Source organism: Kogia breviceps, chromosome 9 (assembly GCF_026419965.1).
Source record: "Kogia breviceps isolate mKogBre1 chromosome 9, mKogBre1 haplotype 1, whole genome shotgun sequence".
Lineage (NCBI taxonomy): Eukaryota > Metazoa > Chordata > Mammalia > Artiodactyla > Physeteridae > Kogia > Kogia breviceps.
In genome coordinates, this window is record NC_081318.1 from 103,749,327 (window position 1) to 103,768,388 (window position 19,062).

At 42.9% G+C, this 19,062-nt stretch overlaps 1 protein-coding gene across 1 annotated transcript in view; it reads left to right on the plus strand.

Moving 5' to 3' along the window:
• Positions 1-4,851: 4,851 nt before the first annotated feature.
• The window catches only part of STK17A (serine/threonine kinase 17a), a 35,476-nt gene continuing 21,265 nt past the window's right edge, over positions 4,852-19,062 (plus strand). The window contains exons 1-2 of the mRNA XM_059074686.2: positions 4,852-5,249; positions 15,175-15,387. Coding sequence (XP_058930669.1) covers positions 5,050-5,249; positions 15,175-15,387 — 413 coding nt within the window. The 5' untranslated portion in view covers positions 4,852-5,049. The remainder of the gene's footprint in view (positions 5,250-15,174; positions 15,388-19,062) is intronic.

Consider the following 19,062-nt stretch of genomic DNA (forward strand, 5'->3'; position numbering starts at 1 on the left):
ATATCAAATTCCATTTAAATTTAAAGTAACTGCTGTTTAAAAAAGAAACTTCAGTTTGCTTAAACATATCATCTTACTATTTGTTTTCTATTTGTCTATTCTTTTTTTTTTTTTTTTTTTTTTTTTTTGCGGTACGCGGGCCTCTCACTGTTGTGGCCTCTCCCGTTGCGGAGCACAGGCTCCGGACGCGCAGGCTCAGCGGCCACGGCTCACGGGCCCAGCCGCTCCGCGGCATGTGGGATCTTCCTGGACCGGGGCACGAACCCGTGTCCCCTGCATTGGCAGGCGGACTCTCAACCACTGTGCCACCAGGGAAGCCCTATTTGTCTATTCTTTATGATCCTTTTGCTTTCCTTTCTTACTTCTTTTGGATTAAATATTTTTATCATCCCATCCCCCCCATTAACTTGTTATTCATTCTTTTTCCATTATTTTAGTTGTTACTCTAAAGATTATAATATTCATTCTTGATTTATTAAAGCCTGGTACTTTTATCAATTCCCACTCAATGCTGGGACTTTAGCACACTTTAATTCCATTTACTCCCTCTCTCCTTTTGTGCTATTATTGTGTATATTTTAATTCTCTATATATTTAAACTCCCTTTTTTTTTTTTTTGGCTGCGTTGGGTCTTTGTTGCTGTGCATGGGCTTTCTCTAGTTGCGGCGAGTGGGGGCTACTCCTCGTTGCAGTGCGGGGGCTTCTCATTGCAGTGGCCTCTTTTGTTGCGGAGCACAGGCTCTAGGCACACAGGCTTTAGTAGTTGTAGCGCGTGGGCTCAGCAGTTGCAGCTGGTGGGCTCCAGAGTGCAGGCTCAGTAGTTGTGGCGCGTGGGCTTAGTTGCTCCACGGCATGTGGGATCTTCCTGGACCAGGGCTCGAACCTGTGTCCCCTGCATTAGCAGACGGATCCTCAACCACTGGGCCACCAGGGAAGCCCAAGACATTATTTTTATTGTTCTATACAGTTCCTATTTTATTTATATCTAGCCACGGCTTAATCCCTTCGTTCTTCTGCATTCCTACAGACATCTCCACAATTTTATCTGGGATTATTTTCTATCTACCTAAAAATCTCCTTTTATAATTTCCTTTTAATGTAGGTCAGCTGATGATCTTAATGTTTGTCATAAAAATGCCTGTATTATACTTTCAATTTTGAAGAATATTTTTTACTGGGTAGTATATAATCTAGATCGGCAGCTAATTTCTTTTAGTATTTTGAAGCAATCTGAAGATCTTTAGGGTTCCAATTTGTCTTTGAGAATAAGCTCTTGATCTTCCTGTTGCTCTATTGCGGGTAATATATCTGCTTCCTGTGCCTATTTTTTTTCAAGATTTTTCTCTTTGTCTTTAATTCTCAGTAGTCTACCGTGATCTGCCTAGGTATGGTTTTCTTTGCTTGAAATCCTGCTGATATTCACAATGTTTCTTGATTCTGTGAGTTGTTGTCTTTCATTAGTTTTGAAATTTTCCTGGCCACTACCCTTTAAACTATTGCTTCTTTTTTTTCTCTCCCCTCTCCTTCTGATGCTTCAATTACATGTGTGTTAGAACATTTTAACACATACCTTACGTGCTTTACAGTAAGCCCCCTACACACGAACCTTCAAGTTGCGCACTTTCAAAGATGCAAACGTGCGTTCGCACGTCCAATCACGTAAGTTATTTCCCGTGTCTGATGTACGTTGTCATGTGCGTGCATCCTCTACAAGTGGTTGTGTGTGGCGAGCATTGCCCTCTGAGGAAGGCGCCATTAAGACCCTCATAAGCCTCAGGGCCCGATTGTACTCTCCTTGGTATGCATCCTGGACTTTATGGTATGAATGTAAAAAAGGAGATGGCCTTTGGCCAAATCGCTCCAGGGACCTGCTCAGTTACTGGGAGTCCCTGGTTGTTCCCTAAAGCTAGGAAAAGCAACCCTGGAGGGGAAATTGGTGCCTTTGAGGGAGAAGCCGAGAAGCCAATCAACCAGCTGATGCCAATAAGGCGTGACTAAGCCGAGAAGCCAATCAACCAGCTGATGCCGATAAGGCGTGACTAAGCCGAGAAGCCAATCAACCAGCTGATGCCGATAAGGCGTGACTAAGCAAATTCCCTGCTTTAAGGGGTATATATATGGCTACGCTTTGTTATTAAACGTGCCTTGCAACCATCAGTTGCTTGTGCCCTTCTGATCCCATACCTTGGTGCGTTCAGTTCCCTACCCCCTCTCGTCGATTGTTGCTGCACTTTGAGGACCCGCCGCGGCTGGCGGCAGTTGTGCTTTTGTTTACTTTACTGTACAGTACTGTATAGAGTACAGTAGTACAGTATCTTTATTTCAAGCCCAGGATGTCCAGGAGCAAGTGTAAAAGCAACAGTGCTGTAGCTGGTACTGCTGAGATTCACGACTCAGGAAATAGCAAGGGGATTTTCTTTATCTGAGGAGGCACTGTTAGTTTTTGAGGCACAGGACCCAAACGTAGAACGGTACGCGAAGGTTGCAGCAGCCATTCAGAATGCAATCCAGTGCTACCATGTCATCTGTGATGAGAAAAAAAGAGCTACTACCCAGACATCACTGGATTGTTTTTTCAAGAGGATAGATACAACTGAATCCAGCAAGGAACCTGAACCCGTGCCATCGAACATCAGGCATGAGTGAAACTGCAGCTTGACCTCCGTCTCCTGTTGCTGACGATCCTTCAGCTCTACCTTCTCCCACCTCCTCCCCCTCCTCCAGTCAAGGTACTGCACTGTAAGATTAAAATGTTTTCTTTATGTTTTGTTTTTTATTATTTGTGTGAAAAGCATTATAAACCTATTACAGTATACTACTATATAGCCGATTGTGTTAGTTGGGTACCTAGGCTAACTTTGTTGGACTTAGGAACAAATTGGACTTACGAACCCGCTCGCGGAACTGAATTCGTTCATATGTAGGAGACTTACTATATTCTCTTTTCTGAACATCATGTCCTCTTATCTCGTGTTTCATTTTGCATAATTTTTGACCTATTAAGTTCACGAATCAGGTTCACTAATTTTTTCTTAAGTTGTATCAAATCTGTTATTAAACCCATCCCTATTCAGTCATAGTTTTCGTTTGTGGAGTTTCCCCCCCAATTCTACAAAGTCCATTTTATTCTTCTTTGGAGTTCTCAGTTCTATGCTGAAATTCTCTATCTTGTCATTTAATTTCTTGAAGATATTAAACAGAATTATTCAAAAAGCTGTCTTTAAGATTCAGTATCTGGATCTCCTGCTTGCTTATTTCTGTTTTCTGTCTTTTCCTCTTAGTTTTTAAGATAATTCTTTTTGTGTGCCCCTTTTAAAATTTTTAAATGTGCCAGACATTGTGTATGAAATACTGTACAGATAACGTGTGGCTCTGGATGATTGTGTTTTTCTCCAGAGGGGGATTTACTATCGAGTTTTGAAGCTGTTCTTCAGTCCTTGGGAGGGCTGGTCTATTTCCTTTTTACCCATGCTCCTAGGATGTAGCACTCTGGGGTGCCAACTGCAAGTCTAGTGTGTTTACCAGCTCTTTCTCCTTAGTAGATCCTAAACTCCAATTTTTCATCTCCCCAGCCTGGTGCGATGCCTAAAGCCCTACTTATTTTCTCACCCTTTCAGTCATTGCTTTGGAATTATCAAATGCCTCATGGGAAAGTGGTGCCATTCTGGGCTGCCATTCTTTCCAAGATCTTAGTCATCCAAGTTCTTGCTGCTTTTGAAACTCTCTGATGTTTCAAGTAGAGGACTGTTTTAAATTTTTTTCTAATATTTCTCAGTGAGAGTATTGATCACAAGTAGACTAGCTCATCAACGCAAAACTCTAAGCAGAGCAGTGATAGGATCTGATTTAGATTTTAAAAAGATCACTCTGGCTGCCTTGAAAAGAAACTGTGTGGAATTGGTGAGGAAGAAGGATGGAAGCAGGTAATCTAGTTAGCGAGCTAACACAATAATCCAGAGAAGAGATCATGCTAATTGTGGTAATGTGGAAATGAAGAGACGTGATCAGATTCTGGATATATTTTGAAGGTAAAGCCAAGAGGATTTACTTATAAATTGGATGAGGGGTATGAGAGAAAGAGAGGAGTCAGTGCTGACGCCAAGGTTTTTGCCCCGAACCACCAGAAGGATGGAGCTACATTTACCGAGGTGGGGAAACTGGGCAGGAGTGCATTTGTGAAGGATGATCAGGACCTGACTTTTGCTCGTTACGTTTGAGATGCTAATTTGGGATCTAACTGGTGATGCCAAGTGTATACTTGAATATATGAGTCCGAAGTTCAGAGAATGGTTGGAAGCTGGAGATAAAAATTTTGTAGTCATGAGCATACGGATAATTAAAGCCACAAGACCGGATGAGAGCACCTTGAAAGTTAAATACAGAGAAGACTGCAGACAGTATAATAGTGCCTGTTTCATAGGGCTGGTGTGAGAGCTTAACAATATTTATCCACCTCTTGCCTCCACGTTCTCCTCTCAATGTGGGAAGGAACCAGCTGTCCCGGGCAGCTTCCGCGTGCTGTACAGTAGCCCTGATCTGAGTCTCATCACCCCTCCTGACCTGCCCAAGGGAAGGGATCGTGAAGCTCTGGCTGGCAGCTCCTAAGCCTTTCATTAACGGAGGGCTCAGGTTTGCAACTCTCAGATGCTCAGCAGGTGCATAACTGGCTGACGCAGCGCGTCCTCCAGCCAGAAGGGTGGTGCTGTTGGTCGCCTGCAGACTGCCCGGGCCCAACCCGAGGCCGCCCGCCAGGCTGCACCTTCTCCCCCTCGGCTGCAGAGGGCGCGCGTGAGGCAAGCGGCGCTCCGGCCCAGCGGAAGCTCAGCGGGGGCCGAGGGGGAGGGGCGGGGCGGGGCGGGGCCGAGCGCGGGGCGTGACCGGACGGCTGGGAGGCGGGCGACCGGCAGGCAACTGGCGGCACTCTGTTCGCGGCGCGGGGGAGAGCGGTTGGTCTCCTCTGACGTTCTCGAGGCAGTTGGAGGCGGGGCTGTGACCCGCTGGCAGCTCTGAGCGAGTCGGGCGGCCGGAACGAAAGAGCGCCCGAGCGCCATGATTCCTCTGGAGAGGCCGGGCAGCGGCGGTTCTTCCCCGGCCGCCGTCCCCGGCTCGGGTCGCGTCGGCCGGGGTCTGAGCACACCGCGCCGGCTGCCGCCCCCGCCCCGCGGGCTGCTGACGGAGATCCGCAGCGCCGTGTGCACCGAGCCCTTCCAGGACGCCTACAGCCTGAGCCCGGGCCGGGAGCTGGGCAGGTGAGGCGAGCGAGGGCCGGGCGGGCGGGGAGCAAGATAAGTGCGGGAGGCCGGCGGGGGCAGATAGCGCGCCGGAACCGGGCACAGACCTGGGTGCGGGCGGCGATTAGGGCGGCAGGGCCCCCCGGCCACCCTTGCGCGCGCCGCGTCCCCGGAGCCAGCGCGCTGCGCCGGCGTGTGCTGTACCCTGGGTAGCGGCCGTGAGAAAGTCTCCCGCGCGTGTCCCCGAGAACCTTGACCCCCTTCCTCTGCTCCGGGCCTTTCGGCCTCTGTGGTCCTTGGCTCGTTAACTTAACGAGACGGCGTGGGAACCACGCTGCGAACCTTTACCCGCGGCGGCGAGTCTGAAGCCCGAGCAGAGGTGTGAAGGCAGCTCAGGTTTTGCCCCCCTGGAACTTGTGGGTTCCTGCTTCTCCCTCTGCGGCTGTGACAGAGCAGAGAGCAGAACGCCGAGCGTGACAGCTTCCTTTGCACCAGCGCTGGGCGAACTTCTGTCAGCCGCCTCCTGCTGACTTCAGTTGCGGTTTCTTGGGTTTGTGCTGCTTTCGTTCTGAAATGTTGAGGCCCCTGCGCCTTTTAAGTTCATATCGGTTTCACGTGTAGGCTCCGGGCCCTCGTCTGACTTTCTCTGCTGAAAACCGGCCCTTGCCTTCTCTTCCCCTCCCCACTCTTGCTTTGTAGGGGTCGGGAGGGCTTAGAACTCGGTCTCTTTTTTAAAATTGCACAAGGTGAAGGCTGTTTGGATCCTTTACATCTTGTACGTTGAAGAGGGGTCCAAGAGGGTGATAGGAGTTTGGGGACCGACTCCCTTTTTCCTTGAGAATAGTTTGGAGAACTTGTCAAAAGCACAGGCTTTGGGGTCAGACCTCCACTCTGCTTGCTCTGCGTGCCTTTGGACGGTGACTTAGACTCCCCAGCCTCTCGTTTCCCACCCATAAAATCAGCATAGTGACAGTGTCTCGGTCAGGGGTGTCGTGGAGATGCGGTGACTGTAAAGCACAAGCCACTGGGCCTGGCACATAGCACATGGTTGCAAAACCGCACCATGTTGTAATGGGGAAAGGGCCTGACAGTTGTAACAGCCTTCAGCTGGGGGTCTTGAAAAAAACAAGTCCTTGTAACAGGGATTACGATGTTAAAAACAAGCTGCCTTACAAATACTAAGGTAACTTTTAGAAATAGTTCTTTTTGGCAAGGAAACCTACCTTAAAAGTGTCTTATTTATTCCAAATGTTACAAGGAGAAACATCTTTCTGGGACAAGATTTACTTCATTGTGCTAGGCACTAATTAACTGGATCTATGCACACTTTATGACAAAGGAAGAGGTGGACAGCGACTGACTCGTGTAGGTATTCTAACTGGTCAAAATTCCAGACATTCTGAAGTAACCCTGATTTCTTGAAGAAGGAAAACTAGGACTCTCCGTTGTTCGGTTGTCCGGCTTCATTCCACAAAACGAGAACTTATTACAAAACTGAAATGTCTTCAGGTGGCAAGCACTGTCTGGTAGACTTTGCAATAAATGACTTAATCTGGTAAACAATTGATTTGCACCCTACCAGCTGTGTGACAATTCCTCCGGGAATGTTTCAACTTTCATTTTACTCTATTATAAAACTAGCTCGCCTATAAAGTGTGTTTGTTTGAAGGTTATGACGTCCTCTACATATCTTTTCTTATATAAATTTCTTTACATAAGTAATAATTCCTGAAGCAGCAGAACAATGCAGTTAGATAGATACTTGATATAAGAGCCTAAAACTGAAAGAAAACCAATGTATTTGGTTCTCTTTTCATCACGGAGAAGTGTAATGCAGTGGTCAAGAACATGGACTTGGAGTCAGACAGTTGAGTCTTAGCTCTTTACTTACTAGTTACGTGTACTTGAGTAAGTTACCTAACCATTGATAGCCTCATAGAGTTGTTGAGAGAACTAAATAAATTAAAAACATCTGTAGCGTAAAGGCTGTACTTAGCTTCCCGGGTGCACTCAAAAAATGCAATTCATTGTGTAGCTCAGTGAATGGTATTTTACATGTAACCGAAAGGCAAAAACAGGAAAACGTGCACAACCTCAAAATACTTCTTGTTTGTTGCAAAAGTAATAAAACCTTATTCCAAAAGACAAAAGGAACTGTTGAGAAGTCTCAGGAAGTAAAAGCTCTGTTTTGTGTTAGAAGCTCTCTTCAAGGTTTATAAGTTTTGCCTGTGTGTTGTAGTTTTGACATAATGAAGTGTGTTTATGTCTATTCCTTTCTGTAGTAAGATAGAAAAAAGTTGCATCTTTTTCCAACTGTTAACTCTGGTTGCAATCCTGATACAACGAATCGATCTCATGCTGATACAGAACTTAAAAATTACTCATGTTGTATTTTAACGATGTGGTATGAAAAACAAAGATCTATACATTTTATTCTATAGCCTTTCATTTAGTTGAAAATGTTGAAGAGGTGTGAAGAGCTAACTGTTCAAACACAGAAACTGAGTTCTTTTGGGAGTTCCCATTATTTTATCTTACAGAAATATAAAGCTTTCAGTGAAATGGTTGGAGAACACATTTTAAATGGTCGATATTGATTCCATAGTAATTAAGTATGTAATATTGATTATTTTAACAAATGTCACATTTCTTTCATATCTCTAGCAGAGTCCATGGCAACCTAAATGTGGGTAAATATATGATGTAAAATTTGCTTTTATTGCTGGAAGCTTGACTTATTCCTGAGGCTTCTTAACCTTTATTCGAGGCAGGACAGGTGCCAGTGGAAACCACAGTAACGAAGCGAGGCGCAGGAGCCATGACCTTGAGTTCTGAGAATTTTTTTTCAAAGTGTTGACTTCTCGAGTTCTAACCAATAGTGTAGGAACAGAAAAATGTTTCTAGGAATTTTAAATTATACTAATTCCACATCAAATGATTTGCCTAGCCCTCAACTTGAACATTTTTTGACATACTCATACATTTTATCTTAAGAAAAAAGAGATCTTTAAAGCCAAAAGAACATCTTTTGTTTTTTATATTATTACATACTCATAGTTGATGTTTCCTGTGGGGGGAAAGAAGGTATAAATATGAGTTCTGTGCTGGAACGGGTCCTTCATAAATGTATAGGGGCTATACAGTTTTACAGGTGCTTTCACTTGCATGATCTCATTTACTTCTCATCACAAGCAGGTTTGGCAAGTCCCGTTTTTCGGATGAGAAAATCAAGACACAGATAGATTGAGTCTTGTGAGAATCACCTGAGCTGGGACTCTGAAATCACTTCCATTATACCACAGATGTTTCTCAAAGAACAATCCGTAGTCCATCTTGTGCCTAAAGCAATTTCCCATCGTTTTTATGAGAGGACAGGCTCATGAGTTCCCAATTGGAACAAACCCTGTCCAGCTTCGGTGTCATATGCTTCCCACACCGGTTGTGTCACCCACCTGGGTCCTTGGGCTCTTTAATCAATAGCAATGGATAAGAGGCCAGAGGAGCATTCCAGGCAAGGCTTCACTGGGACTCCGTGCTGCAGCGCGAGGGAACGAAAACGAGACGCAGGTGCGCTTGCTCGCTCCCCAAGGTGGGGGGGAGGGGGGAGCTGGTCCCTTCCGTGGGGTGAGGGTGGGGGCCGATGGCTGGGTCGGGCTGGAGGGGAGGCTTCGGTGATCTGCGCACCCCCTTGTTGGTGCTGTGTGCAGGGATCCCGTGCAGCCCCCCGCTTTTGCTCTCAGCTTCTCAGAAGTGGCGGTTGGTCTGTGGCCTTTTTGTATCTTATTGTTCATAATGGACCGCACTTGCGCATGCGTGCAGTTGTTCTTAGTCCCTTAGAGTTTCTTTGTGTTCTGTTGCTCGAGATGTTTGTCCAGGTGCAAGCGCTCAGGTGAAGGGTCCCAGCCTGTCTCAGCCGGGCCTTATGATAGGCAGGGACGTACTATCCTTAGAGTGGTTGGGAGTAACAGGAACAAGGAAGGATTTTTATCAGAGAATTAGAGGATGTTCGAGCTGAAGGGGGTGCGCAGGTAGATGTGTTTCAGGAGGTGGGTGTCCTTTACCTAGATTCCTGTCTGTAGGTGACGGCTTCAGGTTTAGTACCTTACAGCTACTTAAGCATATGTCATAAATTGTAAGCTGTAATTTCTTTAGAAATAAAGCCCCTTGTTAACTAATACTATCCATGTAGAAATTGCACCTTGTTTTAGGAAAACTGCTATTTAAGATTTCTTGGCAGTTTAAAATTAGTTTGAAAAATATTTCCAGTTTTGGATAATCCAGTATTTTTGGATGGGTAAAAACAGTTGGCTATGTTTGTGATTCAGCACCCGACATCACTTAGGAAATATGGCTCCTGCTCTAAGGCAGATGCTTCATTAAGTCAACTGTTTTAATTTTGAAACGTTGGGGCTTACAGTGTTAAAAGTAAAATCTTAATTTAAAATGCATAAACCTTCAACTGTAGTCCAATATAAAAATTAATAAAAATTTTAATAAAAATTAAATTTAGAAAGTACATAAACAAGGATTAATGAATTTCAGCCTCTTTACAAAACTACAATAACAAAATTTTATAAAATCTGATTATTGAACCAAGAGCATTAGAAAGTTAAGTAGCTACAGTCATTGAGTCACCTGTTCAGGAAGGGAAGAAGGGACCCGACTTACAGAGGGAATTTATGCATCAAGTAGAGAGTTCAAATTAGACCACCCCCAGAACTCCTCTCTTCTGTATGGTTATATTTTTAAAAAAAAAAAATTATCATAGATCTGGAATTAATGCCCCAATCAATAAAAATAGCTGCTGTGTACTAATTACTGATCATTTGCTGGATGCTGCACTCTTTGGAGATGTCGTTTTGTTTAGTGTTCACTAGGCTGCACGGTGAGTGCCATGAACCTCGTTTCACAGGTGAGCAATCTCAGACCCAGAACGCTTGAGCAAAGTGCCCAAGGTGACAGTTAGCAGCCAGAATTGAAAACTGAGTCTGGCTTTTAAAGCCTTACCTATTCTTGTCGCTTATGTTGATGTCTGATATGATGGACTCACTGATTTTTACACTTAGGGTCAGCAGATAGTTTGTTTTTTGTTGTTTTCCTTTCAGAGGTAAGGAAGACAGATCTTTTCTAGGTCCTTCTTGAATGGAACTTCTTTGCACTTAAGGCATTACCCCAGTGCTATTAAGCAAATACTGTACCTGCATGTTGAGCACATAAGCCTCTTTGGTAGGCTCTGGAAATTATTCCCAAGTCTAACAAATCAGTCACTACTCCCTTTATAGGCAAGCTGACATGCCACATGGGAAAATCTTATGGGGAAAATAACATTTGAGCTGGGCCTGAAAGAACGGGTAGAATTTTACTACTACTAGTGATGAAAGATACTTCAGCCGTTGGCAAGAAAACAAATAAGCACAGTGCAGAAAAAAATTCAATGAAAAAGAGAAAGGCAAGTAGTCCATGTGGCTAAAATATTAAACCTTATGAGGTTGCCATAGAACTTTTCTTTAACAAAATAGCATGAACAGTGTATGTACTCAGGGCGTTATTTGATGTCATATTTGAGCACCTGCCATGTGCGGGGCTCTACACATGGAGATGCAAAGATGGATAAGAGGCCAGGTTCCCGGAACTCATCCTCCAGCCAAGGAGACAGTCTTAGGGCAACAAATTCTAATATGTCAGACCAACTTTAATAGAATACAGGGAGAAACAAAGCACTTTACTGTAATCTATTATGGAATCAAACCTGGAACCTCGGAGCTCACTTTTATTTTGCTTCTTCTATATACCACTCAAATTAGCATCTACAGTTTTTTATCTTTGCCTGAACCTTATAATATTATCTGTTCACCTTTGTGTGGCAGCCCAACACTGGAACTTATATTTGGAATCCATCTAGCAAATAAAGTTCTCTTTACAGAGAAAAGCACCTCAAACTTCTCCCATCCCAAACCTAACACACACCCCCGCCCTCTGCCCCCCGCAAATCCGTTAGCATTCTTCTAATCTTTCTCTCAGTGGATGGTACCACATCACCCAGTACCCAGGTTAAAAATCTCCAAGTCATCTTCCACTCCCACCTTTCCCTTCTGTCCTCATCTCTGCCTGCAGCTCAGCATGTCAGGAAGTGCTGACGGATCTTGACCTTGAATGTCTTGGAAATGCATTCTCTCTTCCCAGCCTCCACTGCTGGTACTTTCGTTCAGACCCCTTACCTTGAATTATTTTCTTGGCTTCCCTAGTTTCTAGTTAACATTTAACAGTACACTCTCAGACCTACCTTTTAAAACATTGACCTTACTTAAAAAATTCTCATAAGTGCCCATTTTTACCCTGAGAAATAAAGACAAAAAAAAAAAAAAAAACTCCTTAGCGTGTCGTGCCTACCTACAGAGCCTCAGTGTGCCTTCCCGAGCTCTACCAGTTGGGCACTGGTAAAGCCTAGTCCCTGTTCTGAGGAAGCTCAGACTGGTGGGTCTGACTCAAAATGTCACTTCCTGTTGTTATCATTGTTTATCCTTCCTTTCTCACCACCCTGGAATGGGTTATCACTGAGTTCTGAAATGTATTCATTTCTGATATTTCCCCCCCCCCAAAAAAAAAATGAGTAATGAAAATCTGAGTTCTCAGTTTAGTGTATAATAGTGAACTATGGATGTTCGTGAAATGAGTGAAGAGATCCGAAATCTGTAACAACGATGTACTCCAGGAAGAATTTCGGGTGAGTCAACAAAGAAAGTAGATGTGCAACAGACATCTTGTGCCCTTTGAACTTCATCAGTCTCGAGTCTCTGCATGTAACTGTGACCCCTAGTGTCAGAGAAACATTATTTCATGCTTTGGAGAGCCCTCAGTAACTTAGAGTTGAGGTACAATCACAGTTTTTACCATGAAGTTGTGGTAAAGCATGCATACTAGAGCCCCTGTGGGTGTGGAATCTAGGGACACTGTGGCAGTGTTAATTCTTAGTGTGTTCACCAGGACCCCGCACCTTGAAGGCTGAGTCTCACAGTTCTGTGTACTGCCTGGCTCTACGGAAAGAACAGTTCCCGGAAAGCTCATTTCATCTTCTGACTCTCTGAGTAGTTTTAAGGGTTCCCCTCCCAGTCATTCAGAGATGAAGGCAGTGCGCGTTTCCTCAAACCCTTGTGACCTGCTGCCTTGCTGTCAGTTTCAGTGGTGTGCAGTATCAGAATGGTAGAAGAGTTTTCTTCAGCGTGGAATAGTGCACGGGTTGGCAGCCTACTGTTGGCTGCCTCTTTTTGTAAAGCTCGCCAGCTGTATAGAATGATTTTTACATTTTTAAATGATTGAGAAAAGTCAAAAGAAAAGTCATATTTAATGACATGGAAACTATGTGAAATTCACATTTTGTGTTGGTAAAGTGTTTTTTTTTTTTTAAACCCAGCCACCCCCATTCATTTACCTGTTGTCTCCAGCTGCTTTCACTCTACAACAGCAGACTTGAACAGTAGTGATCAGACCGTCTGGCCAGCAAAACCAAAAATATTTGCTATCTGGCCCTTTACAGAAAAGTCTGCCCACTGCCAGTATAGTGTATGATGTGGGGGAAAGAAAAGGGTAGACCTACAGCCATGAGGAATGCTTCCTCGAAAACAAAGGTGGTGTCAAGAGTAGTGATTGGAGTGGGAGGAGAGCCGTGGGACCTACTGTGGTGACCCAAAGAAATGGGTACCTGGCCACAGGCATCAGATAAGTTTAGGTCTCTCCCCTGTGTTTGCCTCTGGCCCCTGAATTAAGCAATGGTTCTTCTGTAGCAAGGGTTCCCAGAGTTTACAGGTTAGTGATGTGTGGGATCCATTTCTCTGTTGAGTGTCTGGTCTTTGGAAATATACATTCAGGCCAGATAGATAAGAAGTAGTATTTTACTACTACACAGTACTGTTGCCTTGAATGTTAGGTATGGTAGCAATAGATACCTGTGTGTTTCACGTGGGAGTGCTTTGAGGGTAGTTCAACCCAGCCATTTCTAATTTAATAGCAAGACGCTTGTTGTCAATTATGTTGGTCGGTTTTTTACAAGATAGGCTTTCTCTTTTTTCTCTTCTTTTGAAACTTCAGAAATATAGGTATAAAAAAATCAAACTATTGATGATTTTTTTTCTCTTCTGTAAAGGAATCCAAAGATCATTAGGAACCTTTTAAAACTCAGTGGAGATGTTACTAGCCTAATGACTTTGTGGCATAAAATAAAAAGAGGTGATGCATAGTTTATTGTTTAATCTCTCTAGTAATCTGGAAAAGTTTCACATTTCTGTTGAACACAGAGAACTTTGTTCTGAATTAGGGTGCTATTAGGTAGATTGCCACCTAATTGAACATCTGTAGGGCTGTGCCTAAGGATTTTTTCATGTAACATTTTTATTGCTGATGGTATAACAAATACAGAGGGCATGAAAATCATGGTTAACAGTAGCTAAGAAGGAAGAATTAGTCCTCAAAATTACATCAGTAGTCTAGAATGCCGGGCCCAAACCTAGAAAGTAGAATTTAACAGAGCAAATTAAAGCCTTGCATTGACATTTTTAAAATATATTTTTAAACCATAGTATGAGGACACTGGCTTGAAAAAATACAAGAGGAAAAAGATCTAGATCGTTTATTTTATTTATGAAAAATGGAAAACCTGTCAAGTTTTTGTTTAAGCATATTAAGTTGTATTGTGCCAACATCAGCAAAATAATAATCATGTAACACTTTGATGAGATTATACATGGCACAGTTGCTTCAGATTCAGTTGGCACATTTTTCCAGCAGTTCTATGAGTCATGACAGTGAGGCGATCCCAGAACCCTAAGGGGATGAGGAATGATTAGCTGTGTCCAGTACCTGATAGACTGTCATAGGGGGTCTTCTATACTGCTCAGCAAAAGACCAGGACTACAGCCCTTCACTTGAAGCCAGGTTTAGGCTTGTAGTGAAAGCCTTGTTAAAAGTAGTATGCACCCAAGAGTGGAAAAGACTACCTCACAGTTTGAAAGAAGACATGGCTTTGGCATTTGGCATTAGGTTTAAAAAAAAAAAAAAAAAAACTATATGATTTCAAAGTTGCCTTCCAACTTGAGTATTGGATATTTATGGGTTATGATTATTACAACTTAATGATTTGTTTGATTACTAATATTTTTTTGAGTACTTACTGTGCGGCAAGTAACATGTATAGTATTCTTTAATTCTCACAACAGCGCTGTAAAATAGAATCCGTTTGTGTCCTCTTTTATAGATTAGGAAAATGAGATTTTTCTTAAATAAGAGGTTAAATAAATTGCCCAAGGTTACGCATCGAGTGAGTGGGCAGAGCCGTTTTGGGGATTCAGGCCCACATCTGTCTAATTCCAGACCTTATCCCTTAATATGCTATACATATCCCCCATGTGACTTGTTTATTAGTGTAAGCATGGTAGTGGAGTGTATCAAAGTAATGTTTGTTGTATCTGTCTTTACAGGAAAACTAGACATTTCCAGCTGATGCAGTACTTGAAATGATGTCATATAAATGAGATCCCTAACTTTTATAACTTTGGAAGGTGATAGTGTCCTCTTAGAGTCACTTATTGACAGTTAAATTCATTATTTTAGGAATTCTCATAACCAGTTTCTCTTCAAGAGTCAAATGGCTTTTTTAAGATTTAAATCATTTTTATGTATAAATGTGTGGAAAATTAAGTTATATTTATATATAACGCTGCAAAAAATATTGGCTTTAATATTTGGTTCTGTATTTAGAAGAATGAATCTTGCAGGTTTACACATTACGTTTGATTTGATTAGAGAGGTGCTTCCCGAGTTATATTGATACTTTTATAATTGCACACGACCTACATTTGAATATCCACTGATGACTGTTGGGAAATTTTATTAAAATTTATCATCTCTGAAAAGTCAACTTGAACAGTAAATGTGTTTTGTTTAATTCTAGGGGGAAATTTGCAGTGGTGAGGAAATGTATAAAGAAAGATTCTGGAAAAGAATTTGCAGCAAAGTTCATGAGAAAAAGAAGAAAAGGCCAAGATTGTCGGACAGAAATAATTCATGAAATTGCTGTTCTTGAACTAGCACAGGACGATCCTTGGGTCATTAATTTACACGAAGTCTATGAGACGCCATCGGAAATGATCCTAGTTCTGGAATAGTAAGTATCATCTCCCTTACTGAGTTTGTTTCATAGTACACACTCCTTTTTTTTGTTGTTGTTGTTGTGGCCTCTCCCGTTGCGGAGCACAGGCGCAGCGGCCATGGCTCACGGGCCCAGCCGCTCCGCGGCACGTGGGATCTTCCCGGACCGGGGCACGAACCCGCATCCCCTGCATCGGCAGGCGGACTCTCAACCACTGCGCCACCAGGGAAGCCCACACTCCTTTATCAGTGCCACTCATCTGTGATAATGTGGCAGGACCTGGTTCTTTAGAAATCTGAAGATTTTCCAGAACTTTTTTGTGTGTTCTTCTTATTCATTTGACATATCCCAAATTTGCAAGGATGCATGTATGTTATGTTTTTCATTTTCACTCTTTAATGAAATTCCTTTGAAAATAAGTTCTCTTATGTTCTTATTAGAGGCTTTCTTACGAAGGTAAGTGGCACCAAGATAATGTTAAAATAAAAAGCATTTTATAATCCCTTATATGTTCATATAGTCTAAGTTATTAATCCTTCTTTCAGAAATGATTGTTTTGATTCATACCATGTTTCCAATTTGGGTAAATAAGGACAGCAGAGAAAACAGCTTTGGAAAATGAAGGACAGTTTTTTCTTCTTAAGAAATCCTGTTTTCCTTTCTGCTTCTCCTGCCAAAGGACAAGATTGATAGATTTGAGTACATTAAAAAGCATTATTAGTACATAATATGAACACACAATGAAAAGACAGACTCAGGGAAAAATAGTTCTATCTGTTCACCCAAAATGATTAATATTTCTTTAATATATAACTAGATGTTACCAATATACACAGAAACATGAACCTCCCAGTGTAAAAAAAAAAAATGGACAAAGAAACAAAATAAAGAGAAATTCCACACAGAAACCTGTGTAAATGGCCTATACATATATGAAAAATATGATTTTTACAGTTTTTATAATGTAAATTTAAAAATAAGTTGCCAATTTCTCTCTATGTAAGATCGTCGGATATCATGAAGAAAAGTGATATTCATGACTTGGATCATCTCATTTTTACTACAGGTGGGAGTATTACCTGGTGTAACTCTCCCGGAGAACAGTGTGGAGTATGTATCAAAAGCCCTAAAAATATATATACTCTTTGACCCAGCAATTTCACATACATAAATTTTTCACAAGGAGATAATCAAGCCATTGTGCAAAGATGTATTACAGAAATGTTTAGTGCAGCAGTATCTACATAACAAAAAAAGAAGTAATCTAAATGTTTTAATGGTAAGAGGTTGGTGAAATAAGTGATCATGTCAGGAGATGGATTGCTCTGCAGTCATTTTAAAAGATATGGTAGATAAAAATGTACTACATAGAAAGATGTTTTAAAATATTAAGTTAAAGAAAAGAAACGTTACAAAATAACGTGTCTGTTATTACCTTTTTATTTAAAAGTTTATAGAGGGAGAAGTCTGGACGGCTAAAATAGTGTGTTCCTCTTGCTAATATAATTCAAGAGCGTTGTGTTTATATATTTTAATTCAGTAATTTCACTTGTAGGAATCCCTTCAAAGAAGAAAATAAAATGTGAACAGTGAAAAGCATGAAAGTGTTTTCCATTGAGTATTTTTAATCATAATAGAAATATCCACAAATGATCAAATGCTTAAGAAATGTAGTCGCTGTGGATTATATCTCCGTGGAGTTTGTTTTTCAGTTGTAAAAAAGAAAAAAAAAAAAGGTTGGTTGAGAGGATTTTGGTTTTCGGTTTGTCCTGGAGAGGCTCGAGTTAGGATTGGAAATTGATCCGGAAGAGACCCTCTAGCCATCATCTCCTCATTCCTCTCCCGTCCGCACAAACCTGCTCTTCAGCCTCCGCCCAGGTCTTCAGTCTTCTGTCTGCTCCTGCCTTTTCTTCCCTTATATTCCCTTCCCTTCTGTGGCCATTGCCGCAACTCGTCCCTCACGGGCGCCTCACGTTACTTCCTTCTTTCTGTTGCTCTCCCTCTGCAGCTCCTGCCCGTTTGAAACGTGGGGCGCAAGCCGTGTGTCCCTCCTCCTGCCCGTTCTTGGGAGCACTTGCGTAGTCTGCAGTCTGCTTATTACGAGGGTGAGACTTGCAACCTCAGCTGGGCTCTTGGTGTACTTGGGTAATCCTTTCCCTAATCTCTCATCCCCTTCTTTTATCATCCCCGGCAGGCGGGCAGGAGCTAATCAAAACCCTGACCACACTTGCCGTGTCACCCACTTCCCACCTGTTAGACACCGAGGCTTCTCTTCCTTCGTGGAGGAAATGAAGGCCGTCGGACACACACGCCTCAGCATCCCTCTCTCGCTGCTCTCACCTGCTTGCCTTCTGCTCCGAGGGAGAGATTCCACTCCTTAACTCGAAGGCTGAAACGCTGGCATATGTTCTTTAACCCTCTTCCTTTTCTAGGACTTGAGTTTTATGTTTCAGTCACTTATCTAAGCTCGCTGTCAGAGCCCCTCTCCTCTAGGGATTCTTTTCCCTCCATCTTCCAGGATTTCAGTCACTTCTCTCCTAAAATTCCTGGTCCTCAGCTTTGAGTCTTTCTGAACTAGTGTCCTGCCCTGCTCTTTCCTTTACTGCTGTGGTCTTTAAAGGAGCCGGCTGAATTCACAGCTTCCTCGCCTTCCAGGCGGTTGTGTTCGGCCTCGCTGGCGCGGCCATCGGCTCGGGCGCCGGTCTGCTCGGGCGCCGGTGCCGCGCCACTTCTCAGTCTGATGCCATCTGCTCTCCCAAAACTGTCGTGAGGCCGTCAGCCCTGTTGGCCAAGATCATCTGCTCATTTTAGTGTTCCTTCTACTTCTCACTCTCTTTAAACACGTGATATTATACCTTCTTCTCTTGAAATTATGTTCTTCCTTGGCTGTCATGGCCCTCTTGTATTTTTTAAATCTTAGAGCCTTTTCCCCTTCATCTCTATAAATATAGGTGCTCTCCACAGGTCATCAGTGTTACTCTTGTCATGCTTTTATATTCTGCACGTTTACCTGGATGATAACCATCCTTTTTTGTGGCTTCAGCTATTTCTTACATGCTGGTTATTGCTGGTTATTTCCAAACCTTTATCTCCAGCGTCAGACCTTTCCCTCAGCTCCAGCTGCTCTACTGCATATCCCTGAAGCCCCTGCGCATCCTGACTGATGCACGATCAGTGTTTTCACCCCTGCGTTGCTGCCCTTCTAATGCCCATGTTTCTTTGTTCCCCACTTCCAGTGGTATCCCTATTTTTTCCATCACTCAAATAGAAACCTGGGTCTATCCTTGATTGCTCTATCTCATTTAATGCTCGTGTATCATGAATTACCAAGTCTTGCACTTGAACCTCTCCCCTGCTGGTCCCTTTTTCACTGTGTTTGCTGTTTCTCCTCTGTGTTGGGTCCTCTCTCCCGCATGGACTTTCACAGTAGCTGCTTAGCTGATCACTCTGGCTTCAATTCTAGGGCATCCCTCAGGCTCCTGTTGGATAGGTGACCTACACATAGATGTGGCAATATTATTCCCTTGCTTAGAAATCTTTGGTAGCTTCTGTTGCTTCCATGATCATGTTTCTAGAACTACAAAACAGTATGATTTGGCCAAAACGTTTTGTGTTCTACTTTTTGTTTGAAGAGGAAGTCTTAGAATTAGACTTTGGACATTGAGATATCAGAATTCCTCGGCCATGTCA